Genomic DNA, 21,655 nt, shown 5'->3' with positions numbered 1-21,655 from the left:
CCGCCAGCAGCGGGGCAAGGCCCAAGCTGCCGGTGGTCAGGGCTGCAGAGACAGGAACCGGCGGACTATCCGTGCCGTGTCCAAGATCACCGCCTTCTGCATTCTGCATCTGGCCCTTGATCCAACCACCTAGCGAGAGTCTCTCAAGATGTTGATCGAGACTCTTCGCTATTAAACCTTATTTATTATTATACTTTTTATATATTCAGTGTAAATGTTACTATTTACCTATGGATCATGACTATCTCTATTATTAGGTATAATTTTTCTACGTCACGTTTCTTGAGATAGAGTCCTCCGAAGGACGAATAGACATTTGAGACAGTAAATAGGGTCCCGTTTATCACACTTACCCTACTAAAGGACAAATTAATGTCATTGTCTGATAAATAAATAAAACACAAAAAAAATACGTTAAAGCGACTTACCGTTACTCAAATCATAATTTCGCCTGTGCGCGACCTTACATTGAGATAATTGTGTAAGGTATAAAATACAAAATAAAATGAATAATTTTGGCTTATTGTTATTCATAACTTGTTTGAGCATAACGTTTCTTTGGTTAAATCGGAAATCTTATATTGGTTATTTTATTCTTATCGAATATTTCGGTCGTAAAGATTTTCAAGTCAATTTAATTTAAAATTGCGTTCTTTCGAATGCTTAGATTGATACTGATTTTCAGGATATTTTAAGTTATGCCGGTATAGTATTTTTTTGAAAGATGATCAAATTTCTATATTTGCTTTCAGTAATAGCATTTTATATAATACAGGATATCGAATGTTCGAATATATATGATGCACTACGAAATTACTACGATAGTGGTGAGTTTATTAGAAAATATCCAATTTCAGTCGTACATGTCGGATTTTAATTAACATAACATTAATTTCCAGACTTACATACACAGTTTGAAAAGGAATGGAAGAAATACAGGCCTGCTTTCGAAAACGAAATCGCATCGGTAGGTAACTACATATACTCGGTATTATGTATAGGTATATAATGTATGTACCTATATTGGCACTACCTGTTCAATGTTGTAAATAGGTTCTTAGTCGTATGGAAGAGACCTCTTTAAGTAGTAGTAGTATACCTAAGTACCTACTTTTTATTGTTCAAAAACACATAATAAAAGTAACACACAATTAATTAGGAAAAGTATGTTTGCCCGTGTACACACACAATTTTGGACTTTTTCTACTGAAGGGTTGGGATTTGTTTGAGTATAAATCTAAATATGTCTAAATTCGAACTTAAAATAATTTCATGATAATAATTTATGGACTTAAAGACACCTTTTACATTATTGTATTATAAGAAAGCACAATTTATTATCTAATTTATGATAATTTCAGAGTCTGCAGGAAAACTTCGGTACCAAAGCTCTAAATATCTACGAGCCAGATAGGCGCGATGCACACTTCCTTGCAGGAGGCTTCCATCTAACAGACGGCGTGGTGATGGTGTCAGTATTCCCTTTACTATAGAAAACGATTTAACAACACAACACTGTTTTTCGAAGTATGAGCACATCACGTTTGGGAGAGAGCCATCTTGGCGCCGGTTGGATAGATCGATAGCGTCGTTTAGGTTTGAAATGCAGTTTATAAAATGTATTCCATCGGTTGGAAGCTCAATGTTTGTTGTAAGTTATTACTAGAGACCGGGTACTAGGGATTGCTGGCCAAGTAATTATGGACCGACCGACGCACGTGATGACGTCACGGCTTTGACAAAATCCATTGCCACTCGAGCTCCCATGTTTCGCAGTCTAGTTTGCATGCTTTACAGAACAGAATACAATTTATAGCTGTAGTAGGTAGACACTGAGGTATGCAATCTATAAAGCCACTCTTTAAAAATAATTTAATTCATTAACCTGTTGACCGTCGAAGACGTCTATTGACGCGCGCAGCCCAATATTAACTTTCGAGCATTCCGATAAGGATGTGTTTCCGACGAGGTGTCACTCACGAATTCGAGCCAATCGTGCAGTCTAACGCAACTAGTTGCGACCAATCGCGCGCGTGATGCGAATTCATCAACCAATGGCGTGGTAGCGGTGTCACACCGCTGTACTGGTCCCATTCATGCCCCATTCTTATTGCCCGTAAGGCCAGTCCTGAGATATGCATCAATGGTGTAAAGAGTAAAGGGTTAAGGGTCTTCACGGCGCATGATGCGGAACGGCTTTTAGTTTTTACTAAATTTGCAATAAGCAAAATTTGCAATAAAGAAAACGTCGCAATGTTACATGTAAATAGTGCAATCACATACCCTGCTTACGCAACGTTATCGATAGAAATTGCAAATTCTGTGCCAGTTAGATCGCTGAACCGTGTTCAATTCGAACGCTGTGTATTTATATGTATACGCTTTGTTGCACAATGAAATATAATATGCAAATGTTGAACATAAAGCCAAATGGCATTCTTTACGAATTAAGTGGGTGCAAACGAATTAGGGATGTGTCGAGTATGGATATTCGGAATGGCAAACAGGCTTTTAATGGAGTTTAAAGCTTTCATAAAAGGTAAAATAAATGATGTTCAAATATGGACGAATAAACAAGACTGCATGACAACGTCTATATAAAGTCGCGTTCCTCTAATATTCAGCTTTTTGCCTGATGGTGTCACTAACGCAGCAGGTCACAGTTCAGTTCCGACCATTTTATTCAGCGCTTACTTCTGCTTTCGGGTTCAGGTACCGCAGCGCCATCTATTGAACGGAAATTGAGTTATTTTGTTGTAGGTCTCAGTTCTATCATTTTTTTCGACTCTTAGACCGCTTGTCAAACAAACTTCCGTTCAACCGACGGCGCTTAATATTGGAAGAATGCGAATTTGTATTGACCAAGTATTGACACTGTCAGTCTTCTCGTTATATTCGTCCATGGTTCAATTTACCAAAAATTTCAAACTTTACTGACCAAAGTTTTTTATTTTTATTTTGAGTCTTAAAAGAAGAGTAATATGTATAATTGTCGTCACTTTCAGATATTTCTTTGAAATGGTATTAAGAGAACTGCCAGCTTTGATAGGACCGAAGCTGAATATAGACCTGCCCTCTAACCACGTGAAGTTGGAGTCGAAAGTAGACCGCATGTTTATTGACACGACCTACTACGTAGCAAGGAACTCCTCCTCAGTGATATACGCCAGTCCAGACGACCAGAAAGAGCTCTCACCCTTCAGCTTACAGCAGGTCGACAATTTAGGAAGAGTGGTGTAAGTAAGATAGCTATGTTCGAACTGACAATTATGCTGTGATGAAGTTGTCAAGTACTAAAGTTTGGAAATCTAGTTCCTACAAAACATATGGCACCTTACAACGCTCAAATGATCATGATGTTTACTTGCTTCTCCTTTGAAAGTTGTGACAAAATCTGCCTTTTGTTGCGCCCGCTATGTAGCGCTGTTGTCGTGCACGGGCCGGGGTCCACAGATTACTAGTTCGCCGGACGATATCTGCCTGTCAGTTGTTCGGAACTGTCACCTTTTGCGTATAACTGACAGGCTGATATCGTCCGGTGAACTGGTAATCTGTGGGCGCCTTCAGAACAAGGAATCTTCAGAGGTTAAAGAGGTTTTTACGCGTTCATTGGTCTAGGTTTGGAATGAATGTTAGTTCTATTATTTTACAGAATAGTAGTCGAGGACTGCTCGCTATCCGGTGTTTCGATAGCAACCCTGAGCGGGGACTCTGTCAACATGGGACACAGCTCGTTCATGCTCAGTAATTGCAAGTTTACGGTTGAGGTGGGTATACAGAAACGGTATTATCAATATTATCATTAAATTCGCTAAATACGAGTGTGATCCGTGATGAAGTGATGAAGTCTACTTCGTTTCATCCCAAGACCTAAAATTTTTGAACAATAGTTAAATAATATTTAAATAATTCAAAAAAATATTCCCTGACTGTTTTTCCTTTTTAAATCTGCAAATGACAATTCTATTCAATTCAATTGAAAAGACTATTGGGTACACGGAAGAAATAATGAGCGCACCGCGCTCTATTGGGTATGTGGTTTTATATACAGGGTGGCGCATTCAGATCGGTCAGTATGGGAAAATCTGAAACTATAAGACATACGACGATCTCTTCTTAGGAACCATGTCATCGATTTTAGTAACAAGAAAAACTGCATTCATACATTTAAAAAAAATGTGTACTCAGCTCGGGAATCGAACCCGGACGTTTTGAAAAAAAACTAAAATTATTTCTATTTAGATATCGATTGTGTAGGTCTTAAGCAGTAAATGTTACTATGAAACATGATGTCTGAAATGAATAAAATGCATTGTTTTCATATCCTTTAATTTATTTTAGTATGTTTTCGAAATGGCCACCATTTTTTTCAATACATTTTACATAAAAAAAATGTAAATGTATGAATGCAGTTTTTCTTGTTACTAAAATCGATGACATGGTTCCTAAGAAGAGATCGTCGTATGTCTTATAGTTTCAGATTTTCCCATACTGACCGATCTAAATGCGCCACCCTGTATATAGTAGAACGAATAAGATAGCTGAACTTATACACTATTAAAATAAGCAATCTGTATTAGAGAAGAGACGGAAAAATACATCAAATGATTGTTATAATTATTGTTACAGATATCAACACCTAACTCAGGAGCACCGCCAGTGATTGCGCCATATTTCCCTAAGGGGCCGAGTGAGTTTTCTAAGTATTTTCAAGTCCTATTAAGTCCTGTCAGTGAATGCACTTCTTTATCTTCTATTGTATATTAACTTTCTGAGTAACAAATACCTCCTTAGTTCTCTTAAAAACAATAAGTATCGGGTCATTCGCAGGTTGGAATTTCACTAGTATTGATTTCTACGAGGAGCTACTTATTTTTGTATCGAGAAACGAAGTAGTAGGAAACATATTGTATGAAAATAACTAATAATATATACCTATTTCCATGGCAGAGGAAAAGCTGGAAATTGTAATTTCTAAGCCCATTCGCGAGGAACTGCATACAAAGCTGCAGGGAGCTATGTATAGTTACATCAACACTAGTGTTTTGCTCGGAAGCCAAGAGTCCAATTTCAGGTAGGTACCTTAAATACGTTACCGTTACCTCCTTTATTTTATTATATAATTTATCTGGCCTGCACACTCACAGAGGTCAAGGGTAAAATAGTAGTAGGTATAAGGTGAATCCGCACAATAGATGCAGATTTTTCGAGATTTTCCTCAGCCTACTCAAGTCAGTGAATAAAGCTCAACATATTCATATATTTGTCAGCGACCGATATGCAGATTCTCGGTTTGTAGGCGCTTTCCGCTGTGTACGGTTTTCTCGTGTTTCGTAACGCGTACCTATCTTGCGCTGGCTTGAATATGTTGAACAGATTTAAAAAGAAATGAATATTTCAAATGATGAACTATAAAATAATATATAAACTGTTATTATCTTGTAGAAATAGTCAACACCAATTGTTTAAAAGCTACGCTGAGTTTATGACGGACTATGTTGCACAAGTAAATCAGAAGACGTTGAAAGCGAACAAAGGACACGTCAGCCTGACGAATTACGAAATTCTCATGAACACAGAAGTACCAATTCATTTTAAATTCTAATTTAAAAAAACTTACTTTAACATTTACTATATATTGAAATAAGTTTTACACTTAATATTATTTTTTATTGTGTTATAGATAATAGCTATTTTGACTAGGTATTAGCCCAATGCGAAAATAACCATTCCAATAAAACGTGGTAGACTGTACCACTGTAAATGATGGCTATTCGAGAAATAAAGTTGGGGTACATCAATAAGCTTGACACCAGCGGGCTTAGCACGGGCGTATCATATTGCACGTGGTATGATACGTTGTCTTCTAACGTTATTGGTAAATTTGTCATATCGCTGAGCATGGCCCCGAGCTACGATAAGCCTACCACGTCGATATTGAATAAAGTTATCGACTATCATACGATAGTGACCACGACTGTCTATGCGTAGAGCTTATGAAAAATCTATTCAATGGCTGCCCTTATTCATATGTCGGACGTGTGTCGGACATAGTTTGAACATGAATAGTCAATTTTATTACTACACTTCCAAATTGAAAAGTGTTTAAATGAGTGACAGCTTTATACAAATTGACCTACATTATAACATGCACGGATAATCGTGTTTGACAATTGAGTCAATTGACAATAATTTGACATTGACAAGCATCGCGTACGCGCGTGATCAGTGAAAATATCAGAATACAAACCAAGTTGAAGAAAAATACTGATTTACTGTGAAATCTAAAGAAAATGCCACGCATAATGTAAGTTTCTCTAAAAACCAATAATTTATTTACAGAAAAAGTTATAATTCGTTTGATCATAACTGATTTTGTCATGAATATGTTTTTCAGTCGATTCTTTGACGCAGAAGAAAATGCTAGCAAAATATATAACTCAGCATCCCCTGTTCGCCTACAGGGAGTACAGGGAGGACCATGAGCCTCTCGGAAGCCAGAGATAAGTGCAGTGCTGCATACAAGTTCTATGAGAGCACGATCCGTACAGATCAGTGGCATCAGTGGCAGCAGGCATGGAAGTCGGTAAGTACTATGCTAATAATTAATACAGATCAACCTCATCTCAAACTAAGCAAAGTTTGTAGTATGGACACAAGAAACATCCATAACTTAGCATTACTTAAAACATTCAGTGCCAGCGCGAGCTACGCGCTACGAGTGTAGCCGATAACACGGGAAAAACCGTATGTAGCAAAAAGCGCCTACGAACAGTGAACTCCCCTAGTGAGTCGCTGGCAGTTAATGTGTTAATGTTTGTTGTTTATCTTGTTGATATTAGCCCAAATCCAGTTTCTAACTACCATTGCAGGTAGGGTCATCAAATCATCACTGAATACAATTTAGCTGTTAAATGTGTCAATTATCTATAAATTCTATTTTTATTGTCAGACTTGTCGTTAATTGAGCTGCAAAGTTAGAAAAATCAATGTGGCAGCAACCCAGGCTCCGCTAGCAGTGAGCGGTAACTCAACCAATTACCGGGAGAACTGGCTTGTCTAAAATGGATCCAGAAGAATCAAGGATTGGAGATGTAAGTACACCTTTCTTAAACTAAAATCATGAAGAGTTTATTGTGCCATTTAAAACTATTGACACTGATCTTCTACTATGACTATGTTCTACTAAGTGACAAAAGTTTGTTAAAAACTGTTCTATGACTACTATAATTGCATGAAGTTGTCATGGCAACAATGGATGTTGTAAAAGTTGATCCAACTGTAGATTAATTACCTAACTAGAAAGTTCTAGTTTGTTATACTTGTTTTTGGTAAACTAGAGTTAACAACATTGAAAGATACACTACTAAACTACCAATTGACATTTTTTTCACACTGCAGAAAAAGGTCATAATGATTGTAACAACAATTAAAAACTTTGGAACCCGTAGACCTCACTTTCAAAATTGTTTTTTTACCCTGTCTGAATATTGTAGAAGCTGGTTTTGTATGTAAGAATTCAAGTGTATTGACAAAAGAAAAACACCACCACACTTTGTGCCATGAATCTAAGACATAAGGATAAAATATTATTAATATTTAATTTTTATGTACAGTCTAACTGCACAGGTAAAAAGGCATTCGACTGCAGTTTCCAAACCGGCTTTACCTGTGCAGTTGAACTGTACAGTGTACATGCTAAACTGCGCAGGCATAGCCTAGTGTGTATTGCCAGCAGTTTAATTGAAAGATTTAAGTAGGTACTCTTATTTTAAATGTTTTCATTTGCAATACCCTAAGTGGTTTGATTGTATACGTGACAATGGGAAGAATTATGATTTTAGCAGCCTATGTATGTAGGTATGTATGTATGTGTGTGGGTATGTTTGTGTCGTGTATTACCCTAGCATAAAAGCTTAACTACTGAGACAAATATTGTTGAATAAGATGTTCATTGGTATGTTTTTATGCCGCAGGTGGCATAGACTACACTTTAATACATAATAGGTACTCTTTAATAAAATAATAATAACAAAAATGCTTTAAATAACGGATTAATAGTTACTGGAACAAAATTTAATTTATTTTCAGTCGAAACGAAATCGGACCAATGAAACTATAAAATCCCCCTGACTTAAAAACGACAGCTTTCTAAAAATGACATTAATTTCTTATAATTTGCAAATGAACCTCTGTACTAGCCTGCGCCACTATAGAATCATGACCTCATCTAATCTATTTGTTTCTGTTTCAGTCATAACATATTGGAGGACACTCAAGTTATCGAGGACACGATAGAAATAAACTAAAATCTGCAGCCTCAATTATTTAATGACTTATTTAGAAAAGGGATAGTCATAATATTTAGCTATAAAACGAGAGAGTGCGCCAAAAAAAAGTTCTGACTTTCTGCCTGGAACACACTTCTCAGCAGGCACGTCCATGCATTTCGAAGTCAATAGTAAAAGTGTTTATTTGTTAAGCATATGTAGGTGAAACTATTACAGTGGTATTTAAAAGGTTTTTTCTAACAAACCTTTAAGTTGCAATGTATGTATCAAGTACATATTACAAGATAAATTAGACCCCACGTCTCTTTATTCGATTGAGCTAAAACTTAATATACATTATTTAAGTTGGGTGATAACTGATAACGCAATATTATGGTACCACCGAATATCTGATGATGGACGCAGGATGTGGGCAAAGAAACTCTTTGATATATATAAAGCAACCTAATTTGTGTTTGGGTTTCTTAGAAATTGTTTTTATGAGTAGGTATTAATTGCCTGTTAAGGCCCCAGTACACAATGCGCCATTCTGGGGGACGCATTTATGCGTTAGAGGGAGCAAGTGATATTGCTATCTCATTCTACCGCATGGCTGCGTCCCTTGGTTTGGCCGGCGATGGCCCATTGTGTACAGGGGCCTTTATAGTCGGCAATAAAAACTTTTATCAAAAATATCATTTTTATTTGACAAGATATGTACTTACCACCTTATTCATAAAACTTTACGGACCTGATTTAGTTAAATAATTTTTTATCCCTTTCTTTCAAATACATAAGGGAGCCGGTCTACCTAGCTTTATTTGACGTTCATAAGCGCATTGTAATTATGCCTACTTGAATAAACTATCTTTTATCTTATCTTTATCTAAGTCAAAATGACAGATAAAGACAAACGATTCATAGCTAATTCAGGGCAGTAACACTTTTATGAATAATGCCACTAGGCTAAGCGTATTATGAGACGCAGGCGACGCAGTTCATGCAGCGCAGCACAGAGCAGATTTTGTAAAGTATGGAACGTCCTTACTCTGGAGTGTGCGTACCTAAAGGACGTTCTATACTTTACAAAAATCGCTCTGTGCTGCGCTGCGTGACCTACGTCGCCTGCGTCTCAGCATACGCTTAAGTTTCCGTCACACAGGCGCGTTTCCCGGGCGGGGCGTGAGCGTTTTATATGTAAAAGCGGCGCGCCCCGCTAACGCCCCGCCCGGAAAACGCGCCTGTGTGACGAAGCCTTTAGCCTTACGGCTTGGCCATGACATTGCTCGACTGGCTTCGGCTAAGGCGACAACCATAGGTTGTAGCGAGACACAGCGATCGGACCTTTCGTTCCCATCTAGCCTTCCCTGCCTTAGCCGGAGCCAGTCGCGCAATGTGGCCAACGCGTTAGTATTTTTATAGTTTACCCCGCGACATCATTAGTAGTTTGTTTCAGTTCTTATAAATTGAAATATATGTCATACACTAAAGATAAAGTGATCAAGTCCACCGGTGGCCAAGGCTGGAAACGAGGCAGGGTACGCGGCTAACGTCCCAAATTCTCTTATGTAAGTACATATATATGTTTTGACGACCGGTCTGGTCTAATGGGTAGTCACCCTGCCTGTGAAGCCGCGGTCCTGGTTCGAATCCCGGTAAGGGCATTAATTTGTGTGATGAGCACAGATATTTGTTCCCGAGTCATGGATGTTTTCTATGTATTTAAGTATTTGTATATTATATATATTAGTCTAAGAGCTAGCCACGGAAATAGGTACTTATGCAATTTATAGAGCAACGAAATCCCTCTAGTTAGTGGGCCATACTATCATTATTAATTAATCCAGCATGGCAGCAGTTCAGCGGTGGGTGTGTGAGTGGATGGGCAACAAAGGGGTTGTAAAATGATATCATAGCTAATTATATATTTAATTCAAATATAACAATGCCAGGCGTTTTATTTGGGGGAATAGTAGTGTCAGGTGATGAAAGTACACAAACCACTTGAGCGCCTGCAGGAAGACCATGAGCAAATTCCACCTGACTCACAATTGCTTCACGCATAGTTGTATATGTCTTCTACTTTTTCTTAACACATACCTAGGCGTAATCGAACAGAGTAGTACTATTATTTATTCTGTGACAGAGTACAAAAAGTACGATTGCGAAAAGTACGAGTGGATTATATACGTAAAGCAAAAACGCCTGGCATTGTTATATTTGAATTAAATACATAATTAGCTATAATATCACACCAAACACAGAGCTCTATAAATTGCACACCTTCAATTGATTTTACAACTCCGTTGTTGCCCAACCACTCTCACACCCACCGCTGAACTGCTGCCAGGCGACCGGATTAATTAATAATGATAGTATGGCACACTAACTAGAGGGATTACGTTGCTCTATAAATTGCATAAGTACCTATTTCCGTGGCTAACTCTCCGGTTATATCGTTGTCTGAGTACTCTGAGTGTGTCTGAGACCAAAACACTTTTTCCCTTTTCAGGTCATTACTATGTATACCTATACATTACGGCCCTCGCTCCGAGCCGTTCCTGGTGCAAAAGCTGCCCATAGTAATCCAGCGTTGAAAAGTTGCTAGCATCATGGGCACTTTCGCACCGGGGACGACAATTAATGATTTGTTTGTATACCAAAATTTAATGTGAAAATAAACTTGGTTTATCTTTTTGGCAATAGTTGTGTTATTTACCCATTTATAATATTCTCTCCAGCAGCACAGAGCCGATATTGTTAAGAGCCCATCAACGTGCACACTAGCGCCACTGCTAAATAATCGTGATTATTTCAAATTAACGTCAGGTATTTAAAAAAGGGGGCCGCTACGTACTGTATTTTGTATTTGGGGCATTATCTATGAAAAGGGACCTTATTGTCGATGGCGCTTACATCGCGCGGCATTATATTTATATCGGAGCATCTTTAATAATGACGTAAGCGCCATCGACAATAAGGTCCCTTTTCATAGATTCCGTCACATTTAAGTACCTCTTGAATACATCAAACTAGTTTTTATGTTGCTGGATTCTTCAATCTATGCGTCCAAAGTTAAAACGGCCGTTTTTGTTTTAAGTTCATAGATCGGCGAATCCAGCAACATAAAACTAGTTTGATGTATTCAAAAGTTACTTTAATACTATGTAGATACAATACGTAGCGGCCCCCTTTAAAAAAATCTTTCGTTAAATTTAAATTATCACGATTATTTAGCAGTGGCGCTAGTGTGCACGTTGACGGGCTCTTAACTTACCTAGTAAACATAGAAGACTGACAACAGTGCCAACGCCGCGAGAATATTGACATTGTTGTTAATGGATTTAACATAGTTTTTTAAAATTTAACATTAATTATTAGAGTATTAAACTCTGTCTGACCGTAGTTATAGTTACTAAAGTAGGTAGACTTATAGCATAATAGAGCATTTAGGAATATTCTTATTTAACCTTTTGACCGCCACAGACTAACTAGATGCGTCTTTAAATAAGAACGTGCTTAAAATGCTTTAATTATACTATAGTGTATATATATGAAAGTCGGATTAAATACGTTTAGAAGCTATAAGTAGTAACAGTGACAGATTTTGTACGCTAAAATGAAAAATAAGAATAAGCGACACCTACATGCGGGGAATGCTGTTTTGTATGAAGATTGACCATAGAAAAATAGGTAAATAGATTAGGTAGGTATTTGTGTGATAGTAAAACATAGTTGGTTATAGGCGAAATAAGTATTTATTAAGCTGGCTCGCACGCGCACATTCTCAAGAGCCCATCAACGTGCACACTAGCGCCACTGCTAAATAATCATGATTATTTCAATTTAACGAAAGATATTTAAAAAAGGGGGGCCGCTACGTACTGTATCTTGTATTAAAGTACCTTGTGAATATATCAAACTAGTTTCTATGTTGCTGAATTCGTCAATCTATAAACTCAAAACAAAAACGGCCGTTTTAACTTGGACGCATAGATTGACGAATCCAGCAACATAGAAACTAGTTTGATGTACGAGTATTCAAAAGGTACTTTAATACAAGATACAATGCGTAGCGGCCCCCTTTTTTAAATATATTTCGTTAAATTGAAATAATCACGATTACTTAGCAGTGGCGCTAGTGTGCAGGTTGATGGGCTCTTAACAACAGCCGGTTTTGTGCATGATGCTTAGGAAGTCCTCGGGGAGCGCCTTCCTTAATTTCCCCCTGTATCCACGAGAAGTTTTCTGGAAGAAAAATAAGGAAATAAGTAACAGCAGGTTCATGTGGCAGCTATGAATGAAATATTTTCACATGAGTGCAGGCTATTTGCACCCAAAATATAGCTACTAGTAACTAATCGACGGGAACGGAACGACCATTTCGGGGAATAATATCCATTGGTTTTTATATATATTATCCGCTAGTTTTTATATATATGTATTATCCATTAGAGTCTCGTGAAGAGCAATATGAACGCTTACTGATGCACACCAAAAATATGAAAGTTAAGTTTTGTCCTAGACTCGAGGTTGCTGCTTGCTGCGCATTCCGCTAGTCATCAAGCAATAGGCCTGTATTATTTTTTTTGAATAAAAATATGACTAAGTATGTTTGTCAACAATGCAGCACATTAGAACTAGAACTGGATACCTTAGTTAAACCTTAAATGCATTCCCAGATTATGATATGATATGATATGATTTATTTATCTCACAATATACAATTTCACTTAAAATTACACATGGTAGATTTTCAGGAATTTATATTGTGATTGTCAGTTTTTTTCACATAATGAATAATTGAATATGAAGAATAACAGTATGTATCCTAGACCCAGTAACTACTTAACATAACTATCAAACAATAGTTACCTATCTCATTGCACAATACAGCCACACTCATACTTATTCAAAAAAGTTACTAAGACACGCCTAGTGGAACGTCACAGTTTTTTATGTCTAGTAAGTACTTAATTCAGTGCTCAAGAGAACTTACCTTCTGTGTGCAAGTTGCTCGAGAAAGGTATTGACTTACAGTAGTCTGGCCAATGGACAAGCCATCATCTTGACTAGTCCCGCGTTGGTAGTTGCCATCAGCTACCAGTATTACAGCTAATACTGTTAAAACCTAAAACAAATAAGAACATAGATGTAATATTTGTACCTAGGTAAGTAGACTTTCCCCTTTAGGTTAGGATATGAATGTTGAGGTAAAAAGTGGCTTAAATAAGTAACCTCTGTTAGTAAGTATAAGATTGTGCAACAGAATATCTTAACATACTAATTTTTACAATTATAATATGAGATAGTATTTAAGAGTTTAGTAGCATTGTCATTGAGACGCCTGTCTTACATGGAATACATATTAACTTTAAAGAAACACTACAATTTTATTAAGCTTTACCTTTAAGGTGTTTTGGTAATCCATCACCGTTTTGAGACTCTGCGTTAAGTTCGGCACATAAATGCACTGCACACTCCTTACACTCTGTAAATATGCCGAAACTCTTCGTCTGGCATATCAAACGGGTTGCAAGCGTTTCTTAAAGCTATGCACGAGATTTTTCGACGCTTTGTTTCTTCAACAGCAGCCGCGAGTAGGAATAATAAAATTTGACTTCCCTGCAAATAAAATATTGACTATATTATATAAAGCGGAACATTGTAACTAATAACTCTCAATATAATCATAGAAAAACGGATATTTACCTGTAATTTGTATTTGTAATAGGTTTATTCACTAGTTTTGCTTTCACGACAAGGCTTATCGTCACCTAAGAAGCACTTAGATAAAATTAACTAAGTTGAACTGTCAAAATGGGATAATATGTCAAATTATCCAACCCCCATGTTATGCAAATTGTCTTCTGTCATCTACCGCTGTCAAATGTGGATAACTCCATATATCGTCTGCTACCATAGTATGCATGATATAATCGTCGGTAACTAACGTTTTATTCACATATTTTATACCATATTGCGTGATAACTGCTACCGTGCTAAGCCCACAGACCAGCGCCGCCCCAACTCATCCGCTTGCCGTCATCCATTAAGTCGTCAAACATACGTAAGCATGGAATGGAAGCGACTCGACTCGACACCTCGGAGAGCTTACAGCTTACGGCTGGTTCACATCGCGATTGTGTCTGGGCTAGAGCGCGTTTACGTTCCTGTGTGACAGCGGCGACTAGGGGAATACCTCAGGCCTCAAGCTCCTAGGGCAACCACTTGGAAGGGTGGTTACTGTGAGTTGTCAGTGCACCAGTTAGCTCGTGGCGAGGCTAGGCGATGCTATTCCGATGCCGATAATTGTGTGTTGCAGTATGAAGTTTCCTAACAAAGTATACCTTGATCGGGTTGAGGCGGCGGTGGTTTTTGGTGTGCTTTCAACCTTAATTCTACGTTGCGTAGTACATCGTAACTCGTAAAAGTTGTTTACCGACGCTTGATGCCGATTGGGGTCAAGGGTCCAACATGGGTTAAAATACTATATAGCCACTTGTTGTTTGTCAACAGGCTTTTTCTTTGTATATCTTAAACAAAGCAGTAGACCACACCATACTGAATGTCCTTGTTTAATGACTGTTGTAGACAGACAAGACAAGATGGCAGTGCCACATGGCTCTTAGGGACCTGATGCTGTACGGACTTGACACAGCTTACGTGGCGCGCTCTGGAGGGCCTTATAACGACGGCACGGCGACTAATACCGCGGCTGATGCAGTTATCTTCAGTTCCATACAGGTATGCAAGAGAAAATAGTTATTAATTGTAGAAAATAAATACGTTAATCGTGCCCCCGAGTTTAGCACGGCGCCTTTTCTTTTTCAATCGGATTCATAATTTAGTGGAGTACTTTTAATGTAGTGTGATTTTTTTAGATACGTGGTAAAATTACCCATGACGATGGCAAAGGAAGTATAACGTATGATTTTGCTGCCGAGCTGACGGACATCACAGTGAACATTATTATCGACATACAGGAAGGACAGACGAAGTTACGAGATATTCTTCTGACGGGTTGGAGGTACAGATTTAAGTTTAGTTAGTTCAGATGTGAAAAAAAAAGATATAAGTATATATTTGTAACGATAAGTAACATCAATATCGATTTTAACCTACAAGGATACCACTGAAAGTTTTTAGAAAATTGGAAACCGTATTATTTAGGCAATAATTTTTTCGTCGCTTAACATGATGATATTTGAAAACGCGTACCTACTTACGTATTTTTTTTCCTATACAGTGGAAGCATTATAAAAAGCACATGGTTCTTATTTTATAATTATGACAGTGAGCCTATGATCACAACTACATTAAAACTATGGCAACGCCTGTGTATGCAATTTTCCATGTGTCAATATTTAAAAAAATAACAAATCACAATCACTTCTCTTTCTTTTTATAAGTGATACATTTCAGAAGCTTTCAGTGTTACCTATGTCATGTCCTTAATAACAAACGGAAGTAAAGTTGAGACATATTTGAGATATATGCATTAGATTGTGGCTATTTAAGTTATTTCTAATGTTTTCTTTTTTGGTTCCTCTTCAAGGTCTTTGGAGTTCTCAATTGTCCCGTGGGAAACACAATATAAAGAAAGGCACGGATATCAATCTTTGGTGTATGGTCATATTCTGAACGAGATACCAGTAAAAATTATAAATCACTTAACAAGTATATTAGGTGCACCCATCGATGGAAATAAGCAAGACGACGATGACAACAACGATGGTGATGGTAATAATGGTAGTGATGGTGGTGATGTTGCTGGTAATGATGAAGAGGGAAGGGATGAAAATGGAAGTGTAGATGACAATGACGATTATGCGGATAACACTGCTAAAGAAAAGCAATTGAATGATAATAATGAATTTTTCTCTGATGGTCTTGACGAGAATTTCTTCTCGGATAATGAGTTCTTTTCTGACGATGCTCTTGACAAAAATTTCTTCAGTGATGATAATGTTCAAAAAGACTTCTTGTCGGAATTTGAAACTGATGGCAAAAAAGATAATGTTGGAGACGTAGGTGTAGGCGATGAAGTATTGGGTGGTGGAGAACCGAGTGGGAATGTTGATGTTAAATCGGAAATAGTTGATAATGAAGGAGTGGATGACGAAGACGGCAAACTTATGACTGTCAGTGCTGCAGAAAAAGCGGAAGTTTTGAAAGAAAAAGGAGATGATGGAGGTGTAAACGATGATGATGAAGGCGACGTAGATACAACTGCAGATGCCGATGTTGGTGTAGATGATGATGCAGTAGCGGACAGCAAAGTCGATGAAGGTGTAGACGATGACGCAGTAGCGGACAGCGAAGGTAACATTGCAACATTTAAGAGTGATGATAATGATGGAAAAGCGGGCAGCAAAGATAAATTAAAGAGTGACAAAGAAGATATGGCTGACGATGACGGAAAGAGTATTTCAGGTGATGGAGTAAATGAGGACGTTTCTAAGGAAACAAATATGGGCGTCGACGATGAAACAATTGGAGGCAATGTTCTTCAGAGTGTCGATGGAGATGGAGGATGGCCGGTATCAGATGATGCTATTGATGAAGAGGAGTCGGTGATTCCACACGATGGATTCAATAAACAAGTCTTGGATGGTAGTCAACTCAAAAGTGTCAAAGGAAATGGTTTCTTCTCTGACGACTTTATTGATAAAGATTTTTTCAGTGATGACAATATGAAGGAAGATTTTATCTCCGACATGACAGCAGAAAACAATAAAGCTCCACTTGATGAAGCAGTTGAAGATGGAGCCCAAGGTGCAGTTGAAGATGAGGACAAAGATGCAGTGGGAGATGATGAAGACGGTGCAGTGGAGGATGTGGAAGGTAGTTACCAAAAAGTAGATAAGGACGATGACGGAAAACAAATAAACGATGATGTCGCTGTTGACGGGACCTTTGATGATGATAATATAAAGAAGGATTTCTTGTCTGACGAACATATACAAAAAGATTTCTTGTCTGATGACCATATACAAAAAGATTTCTTGTCTGGTGACCACATAGAGGAGAACTTCTTTTCTGATGATAATTTAGAAAAGGATTTTTTTTCCGACGATAATACAAATTCCCAGGGAGACGTTGCTAATAATGGCGTTCAGAGTGTCAATGGCGATGGAGGATGGAAAGTATCTGACGATGCTATTAATGAAGAAAATGATGATGGTATTTCGGGCGGGAAGGCTAGTTCTGTTGAAAACAATAATGGAGAAATTGCAGACAACGATAGTGGAAATAACAAGGATGAACAGAACGCTGGCAACACAGGTGAAAAAAAGATGTCGGCTTTCGCCTCTGAGGAGGATAAGCCCTTTTTAGATGAACATTTCTTTAGTGATGATAACATTGAGAGACGTTCCATGGTAGATAAGTCACAAAAACACGATGAAAATGATCATACCGATGATAAACATGCTGCCAGAATTGAAGTTGTAGATACCAATAAAGGAAATAACGGGAAAGGCGAAGACTCATCGGAGGATAAAAAGGTTGTTCTGCCATCCAACGTACATAACACTCGTCGACAGCAAAATCTGCATATGTCAGAAAATGAGATTCGTTGAAATGCTTACAATAAAGTAATGTTTTTTACAATAGTCTTATTTTGTCAAATTCCGTAAATAAAAATGCACAAGTTTGAATTGCTACACTGCATGCAACAACCCGGACAGGGTTGTGTGAGACGCGCGTCATTCATTGCCGCTAGGGCTTGCAAATATTCGAAACTTTCAGATATTCGAATATTCGACTTTTTCTGACGACGTATTCGAATATTCGAATAATTATTCGAATATTATAAAAAATAAGAAAAGGAACGAGAAATCGGTTTATTATCGTTTTATTTAAAAGCTTTTTTCACATATTGCTAAAACTAAGGATATTTGGCAGAAATCCACATAGTTAACTAGATTTTATCATCCTACTATTTATAAGATGCCCACATTTATAAAAACAAGTAAAACGCCAAAATTAGACGTATTTAATATTTCTAGATAAAACTTATTATAAATGCGTCGTTGCGTGAAATAATATATCTTTAACCATCCAAACACCTAGGTATGTAAGATATTTTTTTTAGTAGGTAATTATTTTCCGATTTAAATTAACTTGTAATCACTCAGAGGCCTGTAAAAAAGGCCTTTAATTTCATTGTATTTTGAATCTTTATTGACTTTTGTTTGTTTTGGCAAGTTATTATTCCTAATGGTCGGCTAATTATATAATATTGGAATATTTAAGGGAAAAAGTTACTTGAGTACTGGGTGGATTATTCGTCAGCTAAAGGTGCATGGTTAGATTACCAAGTTGGGCAGGTTTGGTATGATTAAATTTGAGAATTGCGATAAGTGGCAAGGTTTAGACTTCAAAAATTCGCTTAACGTACGCTTGTACTGAATAAACAGAATGACCCTTTAACTTAAAACTTACGCACCGTAAAAATAACATACTTTATAATTTCGTTTTCTTTTAAATTGAGTTAGGTTTCACTGTATTCACGAAGTCTATCGAGAGGAATACAGTAAAAATATTATTTCCTTCGTATTTGGGTACCTACCGTTCCTCATACCCGTAAAACACACAGAAACTGTAACTACAGCGGATGACATAGATTTTTTTATAGTAATAAAAAATATTCGAATATTCGAAACCTGAGCGGCCGAATATTCGAATATCAAAACAGGTCGAATATTCGACAAATTCGAATATTCGAATATTCGAATTGCAAGCCCTAATTGCCGCAGCAGCGGGCTTAAATACAAATTTTTATAGTCTCTCTCTAATTCTAATTTAAAATTGAATACCACGAGATACGTATAAATACAATGTAAAATATCTGTATACATATATATTTCCCACAACTTATCCATTTCTGGCAAAACCAGCCAAGGTGACAATCGCTTGTGCTTAGCCATCGAATCGCTTGGTGTCTCTCTATCACTCTTCTATATTAATGTGACAGTGACAGTTGCGTTTCGATCGCTACGGAGCGTAAGCGATTGGCACGTTGGCCAGGGCTGCTACACTTAAGTCGCGGTTGTTCGTCACGCTCGTTAAGTTTGTCACTGTCAATGTTGTGTGTAATGGGAGCTGCATAAAGTTGTTTTTTATGCTCTAGCTAGTCCATAGGATAAAGTATAGTAATACTTACTACTTAATACTTATTGCCTTAGTAATAAAGCTAACTTTTACAACCCCAAACAGCTACTGCGTGGCGTAAAATTTATTGTACAAAGTTGGGTAATCAATCAGTAGAACTACATACAACAATAATATACTGGAATGGATTGGTTTATTAGAAAACACAATCCATCCAATGGGGGCCGCCACTGGACGGACGACCCTTAACTCAGATTAGGTAATTCGGCTCGTACTATAAAATATAATTTCGAGAAATAAGATGTGCACAAAAAATACTCAAATAAAATAATATTTATTAAAAAAACTGCGTCAAAAAGCTGACTAAAATTAGTTGCATTTATACGAGTATATCAAAAAAACTGCTTTCTAAAGTTGACAATATAATAGTGGCTTTAAAGATTTTTGTAACATTTGTACTGGTCAATCGGTATATTTTGTAGTAGGTGTCAATATTTTTTACAGACAGTCAGCTATTAAGTATATTGTAAACTAAAGCTGATTAAATGCAGAGAACAAAACTAACGAAACTATCACATGGAACTGCCTAGCTATTACACATACTTTAATAGGAGCGTGTGCGTTGGAGGGTATGCCACCTCGTGACCAAATTTTGTCACTTCACGCTAATACTTGTATGCAGGTGCTGCCACCTACAGTTCATGCGCGCTCCCTTGTGCGTTGTAGGATCTTACGGCCTAAATAAGAAACTTAAACTTGACATTCACAGCCAATAAATAGGGGTCTCCTATGCTGTAAGTAGGTAAATAGCTACTAACCTACGACAACATTTCTTTTCTGCTACTCCGCTTCAACTCACAAGTTGTAACATCAAAGTACGTTACCACTAATTCGTAATTGTCTTCAAAAATATAACATTTTTCTGTAATAGTCCTCGTCGTGGGTTGTGTCGGGTTCTGTAACAGCTTTGGTTGACACATGCCAATGTCGCATAGGGAGCCCCATGTGCCTGTAGTGGTGTAGAATTGTATTTAATATAAATTTAAATGTATCTAATAATGGTATTCCAGATCTTTGAACATTTAAAACATCTACCTACCTATACATTACAAAAAGTACCTGTTGTATTCAAGGAAACTCCCAGGAGGTTTACTACATTAATAGAGGTAGCAATTATTCAGTATGATAACAATATTAATAATTATGTCGTGAATTAGTAACTTTTAATTTTGAAAATAGTAGTGGGCCACCTGATACGGCACGACAGATTCTTTATAAACATCCTGGGGGGAGATTTTTGAATTACGATCACTCGATTTCGTCACTCGAAAATCGAAAACGTAAATGACGATGACGGTGCAAAACAGGGAAATGTTAATTTTTGAAACACATGGGATAAAATTGGGTATCTTGTAGTATTGACCACTAGGTTTTCAATTCAATTAGTAGAATTTAAATGCCTGGTAGTGGAGATATTATTGAACGAAATATACAGAGGAAGGCCCTGGCTCACATATCTCAGCCAAATTAAAGTAAAAGTTCTGCCGTATCGTACGAGAAAGTAAAAGCGGCCAAGTGCGAGTCGGACTCGCCCATGAAGGGTTCCGTATTTAGGCGATTTATGACGTATAAAAAAAAAACTACTTACTAGATCTCGTTCAAACCAATTTTCGGTGGAAGTTTACATGGTAATGTACATCATATATTTTTTTTAGTTTTATCATTCTCTTATTTTAGAAGTTACAGGGGGGGGGGGGGGACACACATTTTACCACTTTGGAAGTGTCTCTCGCGCAAACTATTCAGTTTAGAAAAAAATGATATTAGAAACCTCAATATCATTTTTGAAGACCTATCCATAGATACCCCACACGTATGGGTTTGATGAAAAAAAAAATTTTTGAGTTTCAGTTCGAAGTATGGGGAACCCCAAAAATTTATTGTTTTTTTTCTATTTTTGTGTGAAAATCTTAATGCGGTTCACAGAATACATCTACTTACCAAGTTTCAACAGTATAGTTCTTATAGTTTCGGAGAAAAGTGGCTGTGACATACGGACGGACAGACGGACAGACGGACAGACAGACAGACATGACGAATCTATAAGGGTTCCGTTTTTTGCCATTTGGCTACGGAACCCTAAAAAGGCTGGCCAAGCAAAGAGAAGGGTGGCAATTACTCCACCGGCAAGCTCTTAAATATTGATGACATGATGATGAAATTTGCAAAAAAACCGAGGAGCATTATCTAGCGAGTTACAATGTATT

The 21,655-nt window shown here is 37.3% G+C and overlaps 1 protein-coding gene and 1 long non-coding RNA gene across 2 annotated transcripts in view; both read left to right on the top strand.

Moving 5' to 3' along the window:
• The first annotated feature begins 436 nt into the window (after positions 1-436).
• Positions 437-17,854, top strand: LOC134652744 (protein PFC0760c-like). Its single transcript, XM_063507906.1, has 12 exons — positions 437-827; positions 900-967; positions 1,362-1,471; positions 3,006-3,236; positions 3,653-3,767; positions 4,630-4,690; positions 4,951-5,074; positions 5,446-5,581; positions 14,865-15,017; positions 15,155-15,300; positions 15,829-16,520; positions 16,563-17,854. Exons 1-12 carry the CDS (start codon positions 725-727, stop codon positions 17,852-17,854), a joined length of 3,231 nt encoding a protein of 1,076 aa, XP_063363976.1. The 5' UTR covers positions 437-724.
• Positions 17,855-21,095: 3,241 nt separating this feature from the next.
• Positions 21,096-21,655, top strand: part of LOC134653078 (uncharacterized) — a 383,717-nt gene continuing 383,157 nt past the window's right edge. The window contains exon 1 of the long non-coding RNA XR_010097233.1: positions 21,096-21,292. This is a non-coding gene — a long non-coding RNA (uncharacterized LOC134653078). The remainder of the gene's footprint in view (positions 21,293-21,655) is intronic.

This window comes from Cydia amplana, chromosome 12 (genome assembly GCF_948474715.1).
Source record: "Cydia amplana chromosome 12, ilCydAmpl1.1, whole genome shotgun sequence".
NCBI classification, from domain to species: domain Eukaryota; kingdom Metazoa; phylum Arthropoda; class Insecta; order Lepidoptera; family Tortricidae; genus Cydia; species Cydia amplana.
This window is presented reverse-complemented; position numbering and strand designations above follow the sequence as displayed.